This window comes from Pseudorasbora parva, chromosome 19 (genome assembly GCF_024679245.1).
Source record: "Pseudorasbora parva isolate DD20220531a chromosome 19, ASM2467924v1, whole genome shotgun sequence".
Lineage (NCBI taxonomy): Eukaryota > Metazoa > Chordata > Actinopteri > Cypriniformes > Gobionidae > Pseudorasbora > Pseudorasbora parva.
The window spans coordinates 2,661,797-2,684,923 of NC_090190.1; the positions used below are offsets into that span (position 1 = coordinate 2,661,797).

A 23,127-nucleotide genomic window follows, 5' to 3' on the forward strand; every position below is an offset into this window, starting at 1 on the left:
TTCTTAACACTATCGGGTCGGTTTAGGGTTTAACTACCAACGTAACAAAACATACCCAAGATTCACGCACATCTGTTCCGGAAAAAAACTAAGCTTTCAGCGCCACCCAGTGGACATTTCACTTTGAAACTGTTGTGATATGTTCCTACATATTTTGTGGTTTGCAAAAATGTTGCCACAGGTACGTTTTTCCAATTTGACCAGGCTGCCCAATTCTTAAAGGGTTAGTTCACCCAAAAAATGAAATGTCTGTCATTAACTCCTCACCCTAATGTCGTTCCACACCCGTAAGACCTCCGTTCATCTTCACACACAGTTTAAGATATTTTATATTTAGTCCAAAAGCGTATGCAAGTGTATGCACACTATACTGTCCATGTCCAGAAAGGGAATAAAAACATCATCACAGTAGTCCATATGAGACATCAGTGGGTTAATTAGAGTCTCTTGAAGCATCCAAAATACATTTGGGTCCAAAAATAACAAAAACTACGACTTTATTCAGCATTGTCTTCTCTTCCGGGTTTGTGTTCAATCCTCAAATAAAGATTCAAACGGTTATGAATCAGCGTATTGATTCATGACAGTGTAGTGGACATGGACAGTATAGTGTGCATACACTTGCATACGCTCTCGGACTAAATATAAAATATCTTAAACTGTGTGTGAAGATGAACGGAGGTCTTACGGGTGTGGAACGACATTAGGGGGAGGAGTTAATGACAGACATTTCATATTTGGGTGAACTAACCCTTTAAGCCTTCCAATCATTACTCTGCTCACTGCATAACTAATTAGGCACATATTTCCTCTTCTTTTCCTCTATAATAATGTCAAACCCACGGTCAGAATGTGATCTGAGCCGTACCCTGTGACTAGATTAATAATGTAGAAAGTGCATGTGCGAGTCTATATGACCGTACATGAGGAAGCATCCCTTCATGTCTAAAAGAGCTCCTCCGCGTCGTCGACCTGTTGGAAGGTGGAGTCGTTCTCCAGCTCTGGGGAAGCAGGAGGCCTTTGGTCCTCCGAGGCTCCGGAGACTGCCGTCTGTGGTTTGGTTCTGGTTGGGACGGGAAGCTGTTCTGAATGGAGCAGTTCGGCGGGGTCCAGTTCTGCGGTCGGCGGCGGTGCGGCGCGTGGTCGAGCCGATTTAATCCTCATCCTGCGCTTCAGGTCCTCCTCTCGCTCCTAAAAACACATGCTTTCCTTTAACAGATCTTTAACAAACTCAATATAATAAAGATGTGTGTCTGGTGTTTAAGCGCTCTTATTTTGATATGTATTTTCTATCTATCTATCTATCTATCTATCTATCTATCTATCTATCTATCTATCTATCTATCTATCTATCTATCTATCTATCTATCTATCTATCTATCTATCTATCTATCTATCCATTCATTATCTGTTGTTCCATCCATCCATCCATCCATCCATCCATCCATCATCTGTTGTTCCATCCATCCATCCATCCATCCATCCATCCATCCATCCATCCATCCATCCATCCATCCATCCATCCATCCATCCATCATCTGTTGTTCCATCCATCCATCCATCCATCCATCCATCCATCCATCCATCCATCCATCCATCCATCCATCCATCCATCCATCCATCATCTGTTGTTCCATCCATCCATCCATCCATCCATCCATCCATCATCTGTTGTTCCATCCATCCATCCATCCATCCATCCATCCATCCATCCAATCCATCCATCATCTGTTGTTCCATCCATCCATCCATCCATCCATCCATCCATCCATCCATCCATCCATCTATCCATCCATCCATCCATCTATTGCTGGTGGGTTAATAATGCAAAAGAAAATATAATTAAATAAGAAATTAGTTGAATAGAAAGGCGTAATAAAAGTATAAAACAGATGTTCTAACCATTGGCCAAAAGTGATGTCCGGAGGGAATATTTGATTTAAATGACCCTACAATTTGAATCAACCATTAAAATAGAAGAATAAAAAAACTATATATATATACACACACGCGCACATATATTTTAATATGAAGAAAAAACACAAACACTAAATTTGTTTTTGACAAAATTATTTGGCAAAAATGTCAAGACAGGTACAGCTTTAATTTTATATGCAAAAAAGAAAATGCACAGAAAAACAAAAAGCATGCATTGACAACATAATCAATTATGAATATTTCATTGGTTCTCTCTTGTTTATGCATGTGTTCATAATTTTTTTCCATGATTGGTCAAAAAATTATGTCACACAATTTGGCATGTTTCATAGCACTATTATCAAAAATAAAACAATTTACTTCAAGCACAACTATGCAATATGCTTACAAAAATATTTTTATAATTTTTGAAGAAAGGTTTAAGATGTCCATTTTCCTGGCCGGACAACACTTTTGGCCACTACTGTAATTATTAATGCTAACCACAAACAACTTACAGCAAGATCCCAGTGAACCTTAGCTGAGTGATTATAAATGCATAACAGGAAGTGAATGATGAATGCCATTTAGTTGTGCTTCACCTTCCTCCTCTCCTCCACTTGTCTCATCTTCATCTCAATGTCTTCCTTCTTCGGGACTTCTTGTTCTTTGCGAGTTTTCAGAGACTCGAGTCGAGCGGGTGGTCTGCTCCGCGGCTTCTCAGCGCCATCCATCTAACACACAATATAATGTTTGTCCCAGTGGAACAGAAATTATCATGTACACACACACACACACACATATGTACACACACACACATACTCACACAGACAAACACAAACACTCACACACACACACACACACACACACATATACACAAACTCACACACACACACAGACACACACACACACTCACAAAATCGCACAGACAAACACAAACAAACCCTCACACACACACACACTCACACAGACAAGCACACACACTCGCACACACACCGTCTCACACATACACACACAAAGTCTCACATACACACACACGCACACTCTTCAAGAGACTCTAATTAACCCACTGATGTCTCATATGGACTACTGTGATGATGTTTTTATTCCCTTTCTGGACATGGACAGTATAGTGTGCATACACTTGCATACGCTCTCAGACTAAATATAAAATATCTTAAACTGTGTGTGAAGATGAACGGAGGTCTTACGGGTGTGGAACGACATTAGGGGGAGGAGTTAATGACAGACATTTCATTTTTGGGTGAACTAACCCTTTAATGGGAGAATCATAAGCATTATTTAACATGTTTAACCAGTTCAGCTCTGCGCCCCACATTTGGGTCCAAATTTTCATACGTCAAAATTATTTGAAATATGCTGCAGAGCTGAAGTGTTTAATATTTCAGTCCCTCACCATGATACTGTAGGCTTCTCCGCTGCCGGCCTGCTTTGGTTGAGCGGGAATGATTCCCTGAATAAGCAGCTGCTCCAGGATCTCACTGGACTCGACTCTCTCTTCACTTCCCTGGGCCAGTCTAGGACTCTGGGCTAGATTTCACACACACAAGTTTGCAACATGTCCTCCAACCAATACGCATATATAGGTTGATTGTCACTTCCTTAAAATACGACCCATAGGAGCGTTTACTAAAGTTGTGCTCCTATTGACAGCAGGAGTCTTTCATTTTAAAGCATTTTTCCCTTTTTTCTGCTTAATATTTCAGGGTTTGCATTGCTCAATTGGTAAAGCATTGCAATATACAACAACATGTGATCATGCGATAGTGAGTTCGATCCCAGGGAACACGTGCTCATAAAGTGTGTATGACTATTAATCACTGGGTAGGTTTAGGGATGGGGTGGGTGTAGATGTAAATTAAATTTTTTTTTTTTGCTAAATGGAAATAGGACAAATGGTGGTTAAAAGTCCACACACTGCATTACAATGAACACACATTTGGATTGGTAACGACAGTCATATGTCATTTCATGACGTCAGACGTACACGACACTGTCATTATTTTCACACCAGCTAGAGGGCGCATGACTTTAAAACGTTAATATAGGTCATAATAAGGTGCTTGAAAAACCCATAGAGTCGTATTTTTGTGGAGTACAGTTTGCAAAATAAATATTAGATGCATATTTGCTAAGGTCGGTGCATGCACAATACAATGTTATTGATCAGCTTTCCTATGACCAGCAGTTTCTGGTTAAAGTAGAGTGAAATATCTTCAGGTTGTGCGGTTTTCTGACCTCTCAGTGGTGGAAGGATTCGAGGGACAGCTCCTGGGAGAACGGCTGACTCTCTTGCATCCAGACTGACCCCGCTGTCTGTGGTCATTTTGGACACAGCGGAGTCGCCACGGGGCCCTCCCTGAGCCACAGCAAACTAGAAAAAATAACACAGTATCAGTTTGCATAATATAAAACACTGACAGCCTGAATGGCTTGCTTGTCTGATGTGGTCTCTTAGCCTAGTTAAGCTGGTCTGTTCACTGCTTTTAGAGGCGTTTGACTGGGATAAACCAGATGAGACCAGCAAACCATGTGACCGGTCGCATAAACTGCTTTTAAAAGTTCGTCATCTAAATTTCTTCTTCAAGACACAGACTCACACACACACACACACACACACACACACACACACACACACACACACACACACACACACACACACACACACACACACACACACTAGCCTATATAAACCCGGTTTTAACTAACTTTTTAAAGTCGTTAATATAAAAATGCAGATCAGTCACATTTGAATTAGAAAACTAAGACTGATACCTCTAGCCTTGCTGCTAGCCGACACTCTTCACATATAGGCTAGTGGCTATGTTTATGTTGTTTGGTTTTCCTAGTCTTTAATTATTCATATAATTCACCTACAGTCTATATTCAATATCCAAAATATTTATAATTTATATATCCAACATTGTGAAGAAAATAGAGCTCTTTATCTTCAAACATATTATAACTGTCGACTCACTCATATTCCGTTGATTATGAATTAATGAACTGCCTTTAAAGCCTAACCTCATTTCCGTTGAGACTGTTCGGCTTCACGGGCTCGACCACCGTGATCCCGGAGCTCCCGCATCCCATGTTTATCCCTCAGGACAGCGCGCGCTCCCGATGCGCAAATATAACTATCACAACACGCGTGAAGTTCTCAAACTCTGTCACATTCCAACACATGATCCACAAACTCGCGACTGTCGTTGTCACGGACTCGCTGCGTTGCTACGGTTCGTTGCTACAATAAATCTGACCCCGTTCCAGAGGTCACGTAACCTGTTATGTTGCCTTGGCTCTAAAACACGGGGTTAAACTGGTGAGTGATTATCAGAACAAACGAGTCATCGACAGTTAATTAGTCACTAGTTTATTTCATTAGAATTTGAATTGATTGACAGAATATCTGAAGAGACACAGCTCTTACTATTTGTATATTTTGAAATAAATAAACGTGATATCAATGTGTTCAAATGTGTAACTTACTATACACACCGATCAGGCATAACATTATGATACCGGTTATTATCTCTTCATCACGGCTCCTGTTAGTGGGTGGGATATATTAGGCAGCAAGTGAACATTTTGTCCTCAAAGATGATGTGTTAGAAGCAGGAGAAATGGGCAAGCGTAAGGATTTGAGCGAGTTTGGCCAGATTGTGACGGCTAGACGACTGGGTCAGAGCATCTCCAAAACTGCAGCTCTTGTGGGCTGTTCCCGGTCTGCAGTGGTCAGTATCTATCAAAAGTGCTCCAAGGAAGGAACAGCGGAGAACCGGCCACAGGGTCATGGGCGGCCAAGGCTCATTGATGACCGTGGGGAGCGAAGGCTGGCCCGTGGGGTCCGATCAAACAGACGAGCTACTGGAGCTCAAACTGCAGTGTGATGCTTTGGCCAATGTTCTGCTGGGAAACCTTGGGTCCTCCATCCATGTGGATGTTACTTTGACACGCTCCACCTACCTAAGCATTGCTGAGACCATGTTCAGCCTTTGATGGAAACGGTATTCTGGTGGCTGTGGCTCTTCCAGCAGGATAATGCTCCTGACACAAAGCACAAATGCTTCAGGAATGGTTTGAGGAGCACAACAGCGAGTTTGAGGCGTTGACTCGGCCTCCAGATTCCCCAGATCTCAATCCAATCGAGCATCTGTGGGATGAGCTGAACAAACAAGTCCGATCCATGGAGGCCCCACCTCACAACTTACATGACTTAAAGGATGTGCTGCTAACATCTTAGTGCCAGATACCACTGCACACCTTCAGGGGTCTAGTGGAGTCCATGCCTCGACAGTCAGCAAAAGGGGCCAACACAATATTAAAAAGGTGGTCATTATTGAAACTGATATAAATTGTTTTCAAAATATTTAAATAAATATTGAAGTATCTTTTTAAGATGTTCGCATAGCTGTAAAAATACATATATTATGTTGCATGTTTTAAGATTGAATTTCTGCAGTTGGTTCAATGTTCTTTATTGGCATTTATGGGCTACTTTAACATTCATGGCCCTTTTGCATTCCACAAATGGTTCTGTAGTGTTACGTCCATAGGGACGTAGGGATTGATTTTATTTTATTAATTTGTGTGGATTCTATTTTCTGTGCTTGTTCTGTTGTTCTTGCTCCTCCCACTGTCTGCTTGACAGGCTCATGAGTGTCACCTGAATCCTGTTCCAGATCGTTAAGTGGAGAACAAAGGAACCCAGAGAATTCCAGTCAGGAGAGAGACTGAGGTTTTTCCTCTGCGGGAGGGACTACCGTCTTCTGATCCCAGTGCTGTTGTGTGCTTATATGGTGTATAGTGTTTTGCCTGTAGTGTCAGGTAAAGAGTTGTGAAGTGTCTCAGCTAAGTTGTGTATAACCAGTATAGCAAGGTGAGCTGTTACGTGTTACAGCTAAAATTTGCACTCCTAACCCTTAACTCAATCTGAGCAGTGTAAATCAATGTGAGCTGTCTGTGAACATCAGCATTCTACTGTTGGGAGGTGGAAGCCTTTTGCTTTAAGACCCACCTTTTCTCCTGTTTTTGGGTGTAGTAAGGGAGTTAGGTAATTGTTTCTGTATTTTCTGTTATTCCTTTTTGGTAGGTAAATTATACTTAATCTTGAGTAAGACTGTTTTGTTTGTTGTTTTGGCATCTCCCCTCCTGAAGTCTTGTCTGTTAATGCTCATTGTTAATTTAATAAATCTTGTTATCTTGAAACTGGTGTCATTGAGCCGTGTGTGTCTGCCCTGGGACCTGGAGATGGCAGTTCTCTCATCCTCTCCCCGCAACTTTTTGTTACCCTCCTTTCCTGCCCCTAGACTGGGAGGGAGGATCGTAACATGTAGATTTTTAGAGATAAATAAATGTAAAAAATAAATGAGATTGATCAGTGTAGGTTCTTTGGGGAACCAATAGTGGTTGCTGTGAAAAGGGTGGGACAAATGTGAAACGATCACAATCTGCCTATATAAGGCAAATGCGGCAGAATTTATGGATTCTGTGTGGTTAAGTGTTTCCAACACAGAATATTTGTTTACAAAGCTTATAATTAATTTCCCTATGGTTAATGTACTGTGGATCCTTTGGCAGCCTGGGAACCAATTAGATAATGCAACAGAATGGACCACAATAATCCCAATGGACATGCAACTCACAGACAGTTTCCTTTCATTTGCTGCATTTCATCTCTCGCCCACTCTTGCTCAGGTATTCCACAATACTTTGCATGCACTCTAAAAAATGCTGGGTTGTTATAACCCAATGTTGGGTTAAATATGGACTAACCCAGCAATTGGGTTGTTTTTACCCAGCGATTGGGTTGTTTTAACCCTACGGTTGGGTTAAATATTTGTTTAAGACAACCCAACCGCATGGTTAAAACAACCCAATTGCTGGGTTAGTCCATATTTGTCCCAACATTGGGTTGTTTTTTACCCAGAATTTTTTAGAGTTTGCATGGTTGATATAAAGAATTGGGCAAAGAAGAGGGGAAACATAAAGAAAAGAGTATTAAGAAAGGATACGAAGCATGGGACAAATTGGATGTTCACTCAAAAAAAAATAATGCTGGGTTGTTTTAAACCAATGTTGGGTCAAATATGGACTAACCCAGCAATTGGGTTGTTTTAACCCAGCAATTGGGTTAAATATTTGCTTAAGACAACCCCATCGCTGGGTTAAAACAACCCAACTGCTAGGTAAGTCCATATTTGACCCAACATTGGGTTGTTTTTTACTTTTCTAGAGTGCAGAAGTTCACGTTGATTCAATCCAATCAATTTATTCTAATGTGAATCTCTAAAACCAAATCTAATTCAGTCGAATCCACGTTTGGGTCAAATATGGACAAACACAACTGTTGGGTTAAAAAGTTAAATCAATAACTGAAATAATGTGTCAAATATGGACAAACACAACTGTTGAGTTAAAAAGTTAAATCAATAACTGAAATAATGTGTCAAATATGGACACACACATGGTTTTTAAATTGACTGTTGGGTTTAAATGTGTTTTTTTGTTTACATTTTTAAATAATGTGTCAAATATGGACAAACACAACCATTGAGTTTACAAAATTAATAAAAAACAAAACAAAAAAACTAATGGGTCAAAAATGTACAAACACAAATGTACAAAGGTGTTAAAATGTAATAATGTGTCAAATATGGACAAACATAATCACAATCTTACCTGTGTAAACAAAATGATTGTTCTTTAAGATTTTAATAAACGAAATCAACAAATCATGTATTGTTCTAATGATAACTGTGTGATGTGTTGACTGCATTTACATGGAAACAGTCTGTTTAATGACGTACCTGTCATAAAACAATCGTCCGTTTCTTGACAGATCATCATTATGTCACCTAAATGCACAGACTCCAAGATATCATTTGGCTCAATTATAGGTCTGGCTCCCTCGTAACTAGTTTTGTTGACTAATCAGACTATTGCCACCTGTATTAAAATATGCCTTAATATAAACATATAAATAAAAAATACTTTACATTTGATAAATATAATCATTTAATGCAAATATATAAATAATAACATCTCCAAATACACATAAATTGAATATAAAATGCACCTTTTTATTGACTCATGTATAGGCTTATAATAGTGCCAATTTAGCTTTTTGAGTCTTAAACTAAATTCACTCTAAAAAATTATGTTTTGATGTGTTTGTCCATATTTGACACATTGTTTCAATTTGTAAATTAATTTTTAAACCCAACAGGAGTGTTTTTCCACATTTGACACACTGTTTTAATTTTTAAATTATTTTTTACACTCAATGGTTGTGTGTGTCCATATTGACTCATTATCTTAATTTCTGATTACATTTTTAAACACAACATTTATGTTGTCCATATTTGACACATTATTAAAAAATGTAAAACAACAACAACAACAACAACAAAACAGTCAATTTAAAACCTTGTGTGTGTCCATATTTGACACATTATTTCAGTTTTTGATTTAATTTGTTAAACCCAACACTTGTGTTTGTCCATATTTGACACAAACATGGATTCGGTTGAATTAATACTCTTTTCTTTATTTTTGCCCTCTTCTTTCATTTCTTCTTTCTGTTTCCTTTTCTTTTAGGTTTATTGTTCAATAGATTTGAACTTTTTACATACTTTTTGATTTGAAAGATATTTCTTGTATGTATCGAATTGTTTTGTTTGTTAATTTACAATATAAAAAAACAAAATAAAAAATTAACTTCTGAACTTCCCCATCATAACCCCATTACATCCATAAAGGAAAATTTGTAAAAAGTAAACTTCATTAAAGAAGAATTGAATATGTATTTAAATACAATTTCAATTTCTGTTAATAATAAAGCAATGAAAACATCAAGAATCTGTACCATGTTTAATATTATTTCTTAATACTATTTTCTTTATTTTTGCCATCTATTTTCTTTTCTTTTTCTTCTCTTCTCTGTTTCCTTTCCTTTTAGGTTTATTGATCAATAGATTTGAACTTTTTACATACTTTTCGATTTGACAAATGGTTTATATTTCTTGTTTGTATCGAATTGTTGCTTGTTAAAGGGTTAGTTCGCCCCATGTCCAGAAAGGGAATAAAAACATCATCACAGTAGTCCATATGAGACATCAGTGGGTTAATTAGAGTCTCTTGAAGCATCCAAAATACATTTGGGTCCAAAAATAACAAAAACTACGACTTTATTCAGCATTGTCTTCTCTTCCGGGTTTGTTTTCAATCCTAAAATAAAGATTCGAACAATTATGAATCAGCGTGATTCACGTGATTTCAGCAGTTTGACTCGTGATCCGAATCATGAATCAATTTGCTGATTCATAACCGTTTGAATCTTTATTTGAGGATTGAACACAAACGCGGAAGAGAAGACAATGCTGAATAAAGTCGTAGTTTTTGTTATTTTTGGACCCAAATGTATTTTGGATGCTTCAAGAGACTCTAATTAACCCACTGATGTCTCATATGGACTACTTTGATGATGTTTTTATTCCCTTTCTGGACATGGACAGTATAGTGTGCATACACTTGCATACGCTCTCGAACTAAATATAAAATATCTTAAACTGTGTGTGAAGATGAACGGAGGTCTTACGGGTGTGGAGCGACATTAGGGAGAGGAGTTAATGACAGACATTTCATTTTTGTGTGAACAAACCCTTTAATTTTGCAATAAAAACAAAAAACATTCTGAACTTCCCCATCATAATACCAAACTGCTGTTCAGAGAAAAGCTTTGATTATAACAAGAGACACAACACACCCCTTGAATCATGTTTTTGAATTACTACCATCACGTCGTCGTTATAGAGTGCCAAAAGCAATTAAAGCAATATTTAAACAAACTTTCGTACCAAACGCAATAAGTCTTTTGAATAAGAGGTAAGAAATGTGAATATTTTAATTTTGTCATTGTGGATGTATTGTATTGTTAGATGTATTTATTGGATGTTGTGTACTGTAAATTGTTCTGTGATTGTGTGGCGAGACCAAAGATACATTTTCAGCTTAGGGTGAACAATAAAGTAGCCTACTACTACTACTACTACTAACCCTATTAGAGCAGTCAGGCCAGGAGATGGTGGTGTCGCTCATCTTTCCTCCAGTCAACACCCACGAGCCCTGAGCAACCCCGCCTGAAACAGAGCCCTGCAAATGGGAGAAGCTCTTATAGCCTCCTGCTTTATTCAGCCAATGAAGTCGACTGAGATAGGGCGGTGAGAGAGCGACTCGACCCACTCAACTTGGGTGAAGTTCGGCCAGAGGAACCGAGACGGAGCGGAGCGTGGATGAGTCTCGCCATGGCGCCCAGTCAGGGGTCCAGGATGCTCAGCAAAGACGATGCGAATTATAAACTTCACTTTCGGATGATAAACGAGCAACAAGTGGAGGATATCACCCTGGACTTCTTCTACAAACCGCACACCATTACTTTACTGTCGTTCACCGTCGTCAGCATAATGTACTTTGCGTTTACGAGGTGAGTAAACAGAGCACACCTGTCAGTCAGCAGCTCAGCATCTCAACAGACTATCGCTTATTTCACGCTTTAAATAGTATAATGATGTTTTGTTACAGTGTTGCCAAAGCTGTTTAGTGTGTAACAACTGCTTTTGGACGTAAAATTATTTGAAATACTTAAAAATTACAACTTAAATTAGTTTATTTGATTGACACGCAACCTAAGGGCCACAATTTTAAGCTTTTGAATAAAATATTATGTCCACTAAAACCTGATAATATGCTTATTTTATTTTTTAATGCTGCTTATTTATTGAAACAAGTAGTATTGTTTTATTATTTCAGTATTTGGACTGTCATTTTTCCCTTTAAGCCTCACAAAAGCTCATCAAAAATGTATATTTTTTTAGTTCAGGAATTTTCAGTGTATTTTTTAACGACTTGATGGATGTTTATGTGATATAGACATTTGTCTATGTCAGGGTTTTTAATACATTAAATAAATTACAAGGCAATTTCTTTCCAATTTAGTTTAACTTGTACTAAAATAACTAAGCTAAAACTGAAATAAAAATGAATTAAAACGTATGCAGACTTTTAAAAACAACCCAATTAGTAAATCTTGAACTAAAATAAAAATGGAAAATATATTCTAAGGTGTTTCCATTCAATTTTTAATCTTGTTAATATTTTTTCTGAGGAAGACAAACAAACAGTGCTGAAAGCCAAAGTATAAAATGTAATGGCTGTATATTTACTGAATAATCCACTATTTTGTAGAGGAGGGTCAAATTAATGACAATTTGCACACGATTTAGAGCCAAGATTTGGTTTTTGACCACTCAAAATGTGTAAAATTTACTCATGGAGCCACATTAAGATCTCCATTTCTCTGGGACTGAACCATCGAGGGCCTTTAAAATGGAGATACCACAAGAAAAGTTTATCAAGAACCAGATTCTAAGAGGATGTTAAGATACCTTTAATAGTTTTTGAGTAACAGGCATGCATACTTGGGGCAAAAAACAGCCTTTATTCCATTTTTGAACGGTCACCGTTGGCATATAATGCGACGAAGATTGCTAAAGTCAACGGATTTTACTAGTATATCTATCAATCGCTGTGTAAAAATAAGAAAAATCATGCTGCCATCTTTAAGTCCTTTCTGCACCCCTGTAATTTGGCTCAAAATCTCAGGTGAAAAGCGTCATTTTGACACCCCTCTACAGAACAGTGGATTTCTCAGTCAATATACGCCTGTGATTTGTAATATTTTGGCTTTCTTCTTCATTTATGTATATCTTTGACCCATAAGTGTCCTTGATTTTACAGTAACACTGGTAATACTCAATTAATTTGCCACACTGGTAAGTCTGGTGACGTTGTGAAAGGTCATGATTTCATGATATCATGCTTCTGATATGTTATCTGTACATCATGTTTTTATTATGGCAGGGATGATGGTGATTCTGATAATAACCTGCGTGTGGGTCTCCTGCTGATCGTCTCTTTCTTTCTTGTTATCAGTATTCTTACCTTCCCCAACGGTACAGTCATTCTTTATTTGGTTTAACAAATCATCTTAAACTGAGTGCTTTCATTATTAAGGGACAACTCTGGTGAGAAATGACCCTAGGGGTAATTAACAGATGGTTACCGAGTAGATCGTTCTCTGGGGTGTGTTTTCATGAAAATCGAATGTAAAGAGTTTTATCTCTAAAAACAGATTAGCTTATAACACGAGTGTACGGGCAAAGGGTAAGTAAAATTAAATGGCTAGTTAATACCACTAACAAGGCTCAAAATAGCCTCACACTAACACGGCAGCATAATGAGGGTCCCTACATGCGAACCGAAGCATTGAGCACTTTGTAAGAGTACAAACAGTTTAATAAGAAAATACTTTATAAAGACAGTGCATTATGCATTCACGGACAGCAGCCATTTTGGAAAACAGTCTCGACGAGTCGATCCACGAGCGCTGTGTTAAGTGAGCTGATCGATAGGAATTAAGTTTGTGAAATCTATGGAAATGCATGAAGGCAACTGGCTGTATAACACGTAATGTACTGACTTTATAAAGTATCTTCTTATTAGATACTTGGATACTTAGATACGATGCTAGGCAACGTGGGGGAGAGGACGCTGGCGTTGTCTGTTCGCCGCTTCTCCACCCACAAATCATGTTACTGTACTATTAGATTTAGATTTTATTTTATTTTATTATATAAGACTGGTTTCCCACTGAAGCTAAGCAGGGCTGAGCCTGGTCAGTACCTGGATGGGAGACCAACTGGGAAAACCAGGTAGCTGCTGGTAGAGGTGTTAGTGAGGCCAGCAGGGGGTGCTCACCCTGTGGTCTGTGTGGGTCCTAACACCCCAGTATAGTGATGGGGACACTATACTGACAAAGAGCACCGTCTTTCGGATGAGACGTTAAACCGAGGTCCTGACTCTGTGGTCATTAAAAATCCCAGGATGTCTTTCGGAAAAAGAGTAGGGGGGTAACCCCGGCATCCTGGCCAAATTTGCCCAGTGGCCCCTGTCCATCATGGCCTCCTAATAATCCCCCTCTCCTGATTGGCTTCATCACTCGGTCTCCTCTCCACCAATCAGCTGGTGTGTGGTGAGCGTTCTGGCGCAATATGGCTGCCGTCGCATCATCCAGGTGGATGCTGCACATTGGTGGTGATTGAGGAGATTCCCCCCTTCTATGTAAAGCGCTTTGAGTGCCTTGAAAAGCGCTATATAAATCGAACGCATTATTATTATTTATTATGTTTGTGACTAGTCTAACAGTCAGAGCTACAATTGGGACTTATGCTGATTGCTGGAAGCCACTGAGAGGACGTTGTTCACCGTTTGCCGTTTCCCACCGCTTCTCTGATGTTTATGTTTGAATTGCTGCGGTTGGTTCTGGTTTGAAGGACATTTGATGTTGCTCGCTGCGGCTGCTCACTGGGGGTCTCCCTCGGGCTTGAGCTGCATGGTGGCTGAAGTTTGCACCGGGCTAGCGTCATCCGGGCCAGCGTCATCGGCGTCCGGCATGATGTCGGGATGTTCCGCTTCTCGGCTGCGCCGCTGTTCCGTCTTGCATTGCGGCCGTGGAGCGGCTTGGACTTCTGCGCCGACCCCGGTGTGTCCACAGAAGTGCCTGGAGAGCTTTGTCTGCCTCCTGCATGGTGCTGCGGCGATCCCTATTGTCTGAATCGTCATGAAGACCCATCATCTGGTCTTCAGCTGTCATGCCTCGACGATGTCATCAGGACACTGCCGCTGGGAGAAATTTAAAACATGGAGTGGACCACAGTGTGCTGCGGAGCTAACACAGACTTCCACCATCAGCTCTGTTTCTGTTCACCATCAGCTCTGTTTCTGTTCACCATCAGCTCTGTTTCTGTTCACCATCAGCTCTGTTTCTGTTCACCATCAGCTCTGTTTCTGTTCACCATCAGCTCTGTTTCTGTCCACCATCAGCTGTTTTCTGTTCACCATCAGCTCTGTATCTGTTCACCATCAGCTCTGTTTCTGTTCACCATCAGCTCTGTTTCTGTTCACCATCAGCTCTGTTTCTGTTCACCATCAGCTCTGTTTCTGTTCACCATCAGCTCTGTTTCTGTCCACCATCAGCTGTTTTCTGTTCACCATCAGCTCTGTTTCTGTTCACCATCAGCTCTGTTTCTGTTCTCCATCAGCTCTGTTTCTGTTCACCATCAGCTCTGTTTCTGTTCACCATCAGCTCTGTTTCTGTTCACCATCAGCTCTGTTTCTGTTCACCATCAGCTCTGTTTCTGTTCACCATCAGCTCTGTTTCTGTTCTCCATCAGCTCTGTTTCTGTTCACCATCAGCTCTGTTTCTGTTCACCATCAGCTCTGTTTCTGTTCACCATCAGCTCTGTATCTGTTCACCATCAGCTCTGTATCTGTTCACCATCAGCTCTGTTTCTTTTCACCATCAGCTGTTTTCTGTTCACCATCAGCTCTGTTTCTGTTCACCATCAGCTCTGTATCTGTTCACCATCAGCTCTGTTTCTGTCCACCATCAGCTGTTTTCTGTTCACCATCAGCTCTGTATCTGTTCACCATCAGCTCTGTATCTGTTCACCATCAGCTCTGTTTCTGTTCACCATCAGCTCTGTTTCTGTCCACCATCAGCTGTTTTCTGTTCACCATCAGCTCTGTTTCTGTTCACCATCAGGTCTGTTTCTGTTCACCATCAGCTCTGTTTCTGTTCACCATCAGCTCTGTTTCTGTTCACCATCAGCTCTGTTTCTGTTCACCATCAGCTCTGGTTTCTTTTCACCATCAGCTCTGGTTTCTTTTCACCATCAGCTCTGTTTCTGTCCATCATCAGCTGTTTTCTGTTCACCATCAGCTCTGTATCTGTTCACCATCAGGTCTGTTTCTGTTCACCATCAGCTCTGTTTCTGTTCACCATCAGCTCTGTTTCTGTCCACCATCAGCTGTTTTCTGTTCACCATCAGCTCTGTATCTGTTCACCATCAGGTCTGTTTCTGTTCACCATCAGCTCTGTTTCTGTTCACCATCAGCTCTGTTTCTGTTCACCATCAGCTCTGTTTCTGTTCACCATCAGCTCTGGTTTCTTTTCACCATCAGCTCTGGTTTCTTTTCACCATCAGCTCTGTTTCTGTCCACCATCAGCTGTTTTCTGTTCACCATCAGCTCTGTATCTGTTCACCATCAGGTCTGTTTCTGTTCACCATCAGCTCTGTTTCTGTTCACCATCAGCTCTGTATCTGTTCACCATCAGGTCTGTTTCTGTTCACCATCAGCTCTGTTTCTGTTCACCATCAGCTCTGTATCTGTTCACCATCAGCTCTGTTTCTGTCCACCATCAGCTCTGTTTCTGTCCACCATCAGCTCTGTATCTGTTCACCATCAGCTCTGTTTCTGTTCACCATCAGCTCTGTTTCTGTTCACCATCAGCCCTGTTTCTGTTCACCATCAGCTCTGTTTCTGTTCACCATCAGCTCTGTTTGTGTTCACCATCAGCTCTGTTTCTGTTCACCATCAGCTCTGTTTCTGTTCACCATCAGCTCTGTTTCTGTTCTCCATCAGCTCTGTTTCTGTTCACCATCAGCTCTGTTTCTGTTCACCATCAGCTCTGTATCTGTTCACCTTCAGCTCTGTTTCTGTTCATCATCAGCTCTGTTTCTGTTCACCATCAGCTCTGTATCTGTTCACCATCAGCTCTGTTTCTGTTCACCATCAGCTCTGTTTCTGTTCACCATCAGCTCTGTTTCTGTTCACCATCAGCTCTGTTTCTGTTCACCATCAGCTCTGTATCTGTCCACCATCAGCTCTGTTTCTGTCCACCATCAGCTCTGTTTCTGTTCACCATCAGCTCTGTTTCTGTTCACCATCAGCTCTGTTTCTGTTCACCATCAGCTCTGTTTCTGTTCACCATCAGCTCTGTTTCTGTCCACCATCAGCTGTTTTCTGTTCACCATCAGCTCTGTATCTGTTCACCATCAGCTCTGTTTCTGTTCACCATCAGCTCTGTTTCTGTTCACCATCAGCTCTGTTTCTGTTCACCATCAGCTCTGTTTCTGTTCTCCATCAGCTCTGTTTCTGTTCACCATCAGCTCTGTTTCTGTTCACCATCAGCTCTGTTTCTGTTCACCATCAGCTCTGTTTCTGTCCACCATCAGCTCTGTTTTCTGTTCACCATCAGCTCTGTTTCTGTCCACCATCAGCTGTTTTCTGTTCACCATCAGCTCTGTTTCTGTTCACCATCAGCTCTGTTTCTGTTCACCATCAGCTCTGGTTTCTTTTCACCATCAGCTCTGGTTTCTTTTCACCATCAGCTCTGGTTTCTGTTCACCATCAGCTCTGTTTCTGTTCACCATCAGCTCTGTTTCTGTTCACCATCAGCTCTGTTTCTGTTCACCATCAGCTCTGGTTTCTTTTCACCATCAGCTCTGGTTTCTTTTCACCATCAGCTCTGTTTCTGTCCACCATCAGCTGTTTTCTGTTCACCATCAGCTCTGTATATGTTCACCATCAGGTCTGTTTCTGTTCACCATCAGCTCTGTTTCTGTTCACCATCAGCTCTGTTTCTGTCCACCATCAGCTGTTTTCTGTTCACCATCAGCTCTGTATCTGTTCACCATCAGGTCTGTTTCTGTTCACCATCAGCTCTGTTTCTTTCCACCATCAGCTGTTTTCTGTTCACCATCAGCTCTGTATCTGTTCACCATCAGGTCTGTTTCTGTTCACCATCAGCTCTGTTTCTGTCCACCATCAGCTCTGTTTCTGTCCACCATCAGCTCTGTTTCTGTCCACCATCAGCTCTGTTTCTGTTCACCATCAGCTCTGTTTCTGTTCACCATCAGCTCTGTTTCTGTTCACCATCAGCTCTGTTTCTGTTCACCATCAGCTCTGTTTCTGTTCACCATCAGCTCTGTTTCTGTTCTCCATCAGCTCTGTTTCTGTTCACCATCAGCTCTGTTTCTGTTCACCATCAGCTCTGTTTCTGTTCACCATCAGCTCTGTTTCTGTTCACCATCAGCTCTGTTTCTGTTCACCATCAGCTCTGTTTCTGTTCACCATCAGCTCTGTTTCTGTCCACCATCAGCTGTTTTCTGTTCACCATCAGCTCTGTATCTGTTCACCATCAGCTCTGTTTCTGTTCACCATCAGCTCTGTTTCTGTTCACCATCAGCTCTGTTTCTGTTCACCATCAGCTCTGTTTCTGTTCTCCATCAGCTCTGTTTCTGTTCACCATCAGCTCTGTTTCTGTTCACCATCAGCTCTGTTTCTGTCCACCATCAGCTCTGTTTTCTGTTCACCATCAGCTCTGTTTCTGTCCACCATCAGCTGTTTTCTGTTCACCATCAGCTCTGTTTCTGTTCACCATCAGCTCTGTTTCTGTTCACCATCAGCTCTGGTTTCTTTTCACCATCAGCTCTGGTTTCTTTTCACCATCAGCTCTGGTTTCTGTTCACCATCAGCTCTGTTTCTGTTCACCATCAGCTCTGTTTCTGTTCACCATCAGCTCTGTTTCTGTTCACCATCAGCTCTGGTTTCTTTTCACCATCAGCTCTGGTTTCTTTTCACCATCAGCTCTGTTTCTGTCCACCATCAGCTGTTTTCTGTTCACCATCAGCTCTGTATATGTTCACCATCAGGTCTGTTTCTGTTCACCATCAGCTCTGTTTCTGTTCACCATCAGCTCTGTTTCTGTCCACCATCAGCTGTTTTCTGTTCACCATCAGCTCTGTATCTGTTCACCATCAGGTCTGTTTCTGTTCACCATCAGCTCTGTTTCTTTCCACCATCAGCTGTTTTCTGTTCACCATCAGCTCTGTATCTGTTCACCATCAGGTCTGTTTCTGTTCACCATCAGCTCTGTTTCTGTTCACCATCAGCTCTGTTTCTGTCCACCATCAGTTCTGTTTCTGTCCACCATCAGCTCTGTTTCTGTCCACCATCAGCTCTGTTTCTGTCCACCGTCAGCTCTGTTTCTGTTCACCATCAGCTCTGTTTCTGTTCACCATCAGCTCTGTTTCTGTTCACCATCAGCTCTGTTTCTGTTCACCATCAGCTCTGTTTCTGTTCACCATCAGCTCTGTTTCTGTTCTCCATCAGCTCTGTTTCTGTTCACCATCAGCTCTGTTTCTGTTCACCATCAGCTCTGTTTCTGTTCACCATCAGCTCTGTTTCTGTTCACCATCAGCTCTGTATCTGTTCACCATCAGCTCTGTTTCTGTCCACCATCAGCTCTGTTTCTGTTCACCATCAGCTCTGTATCTGTTCACCATCAGCTCTGTTTCTGTTCACCATCAGCTCTGTATCTGTTCACCATCAGCTCTGGTTTCTGTTCACCATCAGCTCTGTTTCTGTTCACCATCAGGTCTGTTTCTGTTCACCATCAGCTCTGTTTCTGTTCACCATCAGCTCTGTTTCTGTTCACCATCAGCTCTGTTTCTGTTCACCATCAGCTCTGCTTCTGTTCACCATCAGCTCTGTTTCTGTTCACCATCAGCTCTGTTTCTGTTCACCATCAGCTCTGTTTCTGTTCACCATCAGCTCTGTTTCTGTTCTCCATCAGCTCTGTTTCTGTTCACCATCAGCTCTGTTTCTGTTCACCATCAGCTCTGTTTCTGTTCACCATCAGCTCTGTTTCTGTTCACCATCAGCTCTGTTTCTGTTCACCATCAGCTCTGTTTCTGTTCACCATCAGCTCTGTTTCTGTTCACCATCAGCTCTGTTTCTGTTCACCGTCAGCTCTGTTTCTGTTCACCGTCAGCTCTGTTTCTGTTCACCGTCAGCTCTGTTTCTGTCCACCATCAGCTCTGCTTCTGTTCACCGTCAGCTCTGCTTCTGTTCACCATCAGCTCTGCTTCTGTTCACCATCAGCTCTGTTTCTGTTCACCATCAGCTCTGTTTCTGTTCACCATCAGCTCTGTTTCTGTTCACCATCAGCTCTGCTTCTGTTCACCATCAGCTCTGCTTCTGTTCACCATCAGCTCTGTTTCTGTTCACCATCAGCTCTGTTTCTGTTCTGTTTTTTGTGTTGGTTGATTGTTTGTTTGTAGTATTCTATATTTTTACATGTTATTCATTTATTTTATTTTTTTTCCCCCTTTGTTGCACTTTGAGATTCTTCGGAATGAAAAGTGCATTATAAATAAAATCTATTATTATTATTATTATTAAACTGTTTGTACTCTTACAAAGTTTTCAATGCTTCGGTTTGCATGTAGGGACCCTCATTATGCTGCCGTGTTAGTGTGAGGCTATTTTGAGCCTTGTTAGTGGTTTCAAATAGCGATTATTATACTACCCTTTGCCCCATAGACAAGCGTTATAAGCGAATCTGTTTTTAGAGATAAAACTCTTTACATTCGATTTTCATTATAAACACATCCCAGAGAACGATCTACTCGGTAACCATCTGTTAATTACCATGAGTTGTCCTTTAACTCACTCTCATGTCTTTAATAACCAATGTGACTTTATTTCTTCTCATTGACCGCTCAGGCATATACTTAAACCTCTGAGTAAATCAAACATATAGGAACGACATGATCCCTTTAATATATTTGATTGCTACTGTTAACCCCTAACAGTTAACACTACTTTTCCCCCATTTCTTTAGGTCCTTTCACAAGACCACATCCTGCAATATGGCGCATGGTTTTTGGTGAGTCTTTTCCTTTGTGTTGCCTTATCAGCAGCTCCGTTGACTCGACCTCCAATGTCTTGATTTATTGCCGTTTTTGTTTCAGGTCTCAGTGTCCTTTATTTCCTCTTTCTGGTGTTCCTCATCTTCCTGAACCTGGATCAGGTGAAGACGCTGTTGTATTGGCTCGACCCCAATCTGCGTTACGCCACACGAGAAGCAGATGTCATGGTGAGCCATATATATATATATATATATATGATATCCCAGGACAAATTTCTTAATTTCTTTAATTTCATTGTTTTATATAAAAATAACAAAACTCTGGGCTTAATCGCAAAGAGCTTCTCTCACTTCTGTGTGTTTCTAGCATCTTTTATATTAAGATATGTTAGTCTGGGTATTATTTTCCACCACGGATCCTTGGTTTTCATTACACACACACACACACTCTCACTCTCACTCTCACTCTCTCTCTCTCTCTCTCTCTCTCTCTCTCTCTCTCTCTCTCTCTCTCTCTCTCTCTCTCTCTCTCTCTCTCTCTCTCTCTCTCTCTCTCTCTCTCTCTCTCTCTCTCTCTCTCTCTCTATATATATATATATATATATATATATATATATATATATATATATATATATATTTAAATAACTCTATTTACAATACAATATAAAGAGAGTTGTCCACTTTTTCAGTGGCATTACAGCCACCAGAATACCGTTTCCATGAAAGGCTGAACATGGTCTCAGCAATGCTTAGGTAGGTGGAGCGTGTCAAAGTAACATCCACATGAATGGAGGACCCAAGGTTTCCCAGCAGAACATTGCCCAAAGCATCACACTGCCTCCGCCGGCTCGCCTTCTTCCCATAGTGCATCCTGGGGCCATGTGTTCCCCAGGGAAGCCACACACACACACCCGGCCATCCACGTGATGTAAAAGAACACGTGATTCCTCAGACCAGGCCACCTTCTTCCATTGCTCCGTGGTCCAGTTCTGATGCTCACGTGCCACTGTTGGTGCTTTCGGCGGGGTCAGGGGTCAGAGGTCACCCTGACTGGTCCATACGCAACAAACTGAGATGCTCTGTGTATTCTGACAGCTTTCTATCAGAACCAGCATTAACTTCTGGAGCAGTTTGAGCTCCAGTAGCTCGTCTGTTTGATCGGACCCCACGGGCCAGCCTTCGCTCCCCACGTGCATCAATGAGCCTTGGCCGCCCATGACCCTGTGGCCGGTTCTCCGCTGTTCCTTCCTTGGGAGACTCGATAACGTAATTTGCAGTGCTTCATGAGAGTCGGCGGAGAGTAGGCTTCATTTTGGCAACACATATTTGGTGGAATTTTCTGTACAGCATCATGGGTAATGTAGTTTTTCACCACGAATTACACTGTTAAATACGATTATTTTAAAAAACCGAGCTGAAATAATGTGGGCTGATATCTTAAACGATAGCAAATACCATCGATTAACAACCTCATTGCTCACAGGGAGCAAGGTTCATAAATTACTGTTAAAAATCAATTTCCCTAAAGAGAAAATGAATGGATTATGAATTATTTCCGGAAGCGATTCTAAAGTGCTCTAATGACTTTAATATAATAATGATAAAATAAAGGTGTTCAATGCAGTGCTATTTTAGTTTTATTAATATTCTGAATTGGCTATTATTTTTATACTTTCAGGTTTCATGTTTTAAATATTGCTATTTAGGTTTAATTTCTTTTTCTTGCATTTTAGTTTTTATTGATTTACAGTTAATAATTTTAATATCAAGGAAGGCAACATTTCTAGTTTTAGTTTTTTTTAACTAATATTAACATTTTATTTTAGATTTATTTCAATTAACAGAAATGTTTTTAATAGTTTAGTCCATGATACTAACCCTGGTTCAGTGTCAAATAATCCTGCATAATATCATCTTTGTCTATGGCTCCATGACAATCATATTAATTTGTATAGCCGATCGTGGTCACGGCATACTTAGATTATGTCTGAGCTGTGTAGTTTAAAACCCTCCCTTAAGTGTGTGTGTTTCTAATCCAGTGAATTATGATTAATTACTGTATAGAGATAATGCCAGCTCTCTGTAAGACGTTCAGCCAATAGGATTAGTTGAATCTTTGTCCATTGACATCAGGCTCCATGTCCTTCCCTGAAAGCAAACTCTAACTGTTTCTGATTTGCACTCTACCCTAAATTGTGTCAGTTTTTAAATCTCCAATAATGGTAAAGTTTTAACAGATGTGGCGCTTATTGTACAATTCTTTGACTTATTTGAAACCCATTTTTTTCAGGAGTATGCGGTAAACTGTCATGTGATCACGTGGGAGCGCATCATGAGTCACTTTGACATCTTTGCCTTTGGTCATTTCTGGGGCTGGGCTATGAAAGCTCTGCTCATCCGCAGCTACGGCCTCTGCTGGACCATCAGCATCACATGGGAGCTCACAGAGGTAACACACTTCATATATTTAAATATTAAATACATTTAACATTAATATCTGCAATATAAAAAAAAAAATACAGTAATATTTTGAAATATTACACATTAATACAGCTGTTTTCTATGTGAACATA

General features: G+C 40.6%; 2 protein-coding genes across 5 annotated transcripts in view; one reads left to right on the top strand and one right to left on the bottom strand.

Moving 5' to 3' along the window:
* Nucleotides 1–729: 729 nt before the first annotated feature.
* stmnd1 (stathmin domain containing 1) lies at nt 730–5,167 on the bottom strand. Its single transcript, XM_067426283.1, has 5 exons — nt 4,963–5,167; nt 4,177–4,312; nt 3,335–3,468; nt 2,520–2,651; nt 730–1,191 (listed from the first exon to the last, which is right to left on the bottom strand). Exons 1-5 carry the CDS (start codon nt 5,029–5,031, stop codon nt 946–948), a joined length of 717 nt encoding a protein of 238 aa, XP_067282384.1. The 5' UTR covers nt 5,032–5,167; the 3' UTR covers nt 730–945.
* Nucleotides 5,168–11,087: 5,920 nt separating this feature from the next.
* Nucleotides 11,088–23,127, top strand: part of ptdss1b (phosphatidylserine synthase 1b) — a 28,213-nt gene continuing 16,173 nt past the window's right edge. For 2 of the 4 annotated variants that reach the window (XM_067426271.1, XM_067426272.1), the window contains exons 1-5: nt 11,088–11,422; nt 12,859–12,950; nt 20,528–20,572; nt 20,658–20,782; nt 22,845–23,003. In XM_067426271.1, coding sequence (XP_067282372.1) covers nt 11,232–11,422; nt 12,859–12,950; nt 20,528–20,572; nt 20,658–20,782; nt 22,845–23,003 — 612 coding nt within the window. In that variant the 5' untranslated portion in view covers nt 11,088–11,231. The remainder of the gene's footprint in view (nt 11,423–12,858; nt 12,951–20,527; nt 20,573–20,657; nt 20,783–22,844; nt 23,004–23,127) is intronic. The other 2 variants (XM_067426270.1, XM_067426269.1) reach the window with 2 other exon arrangements.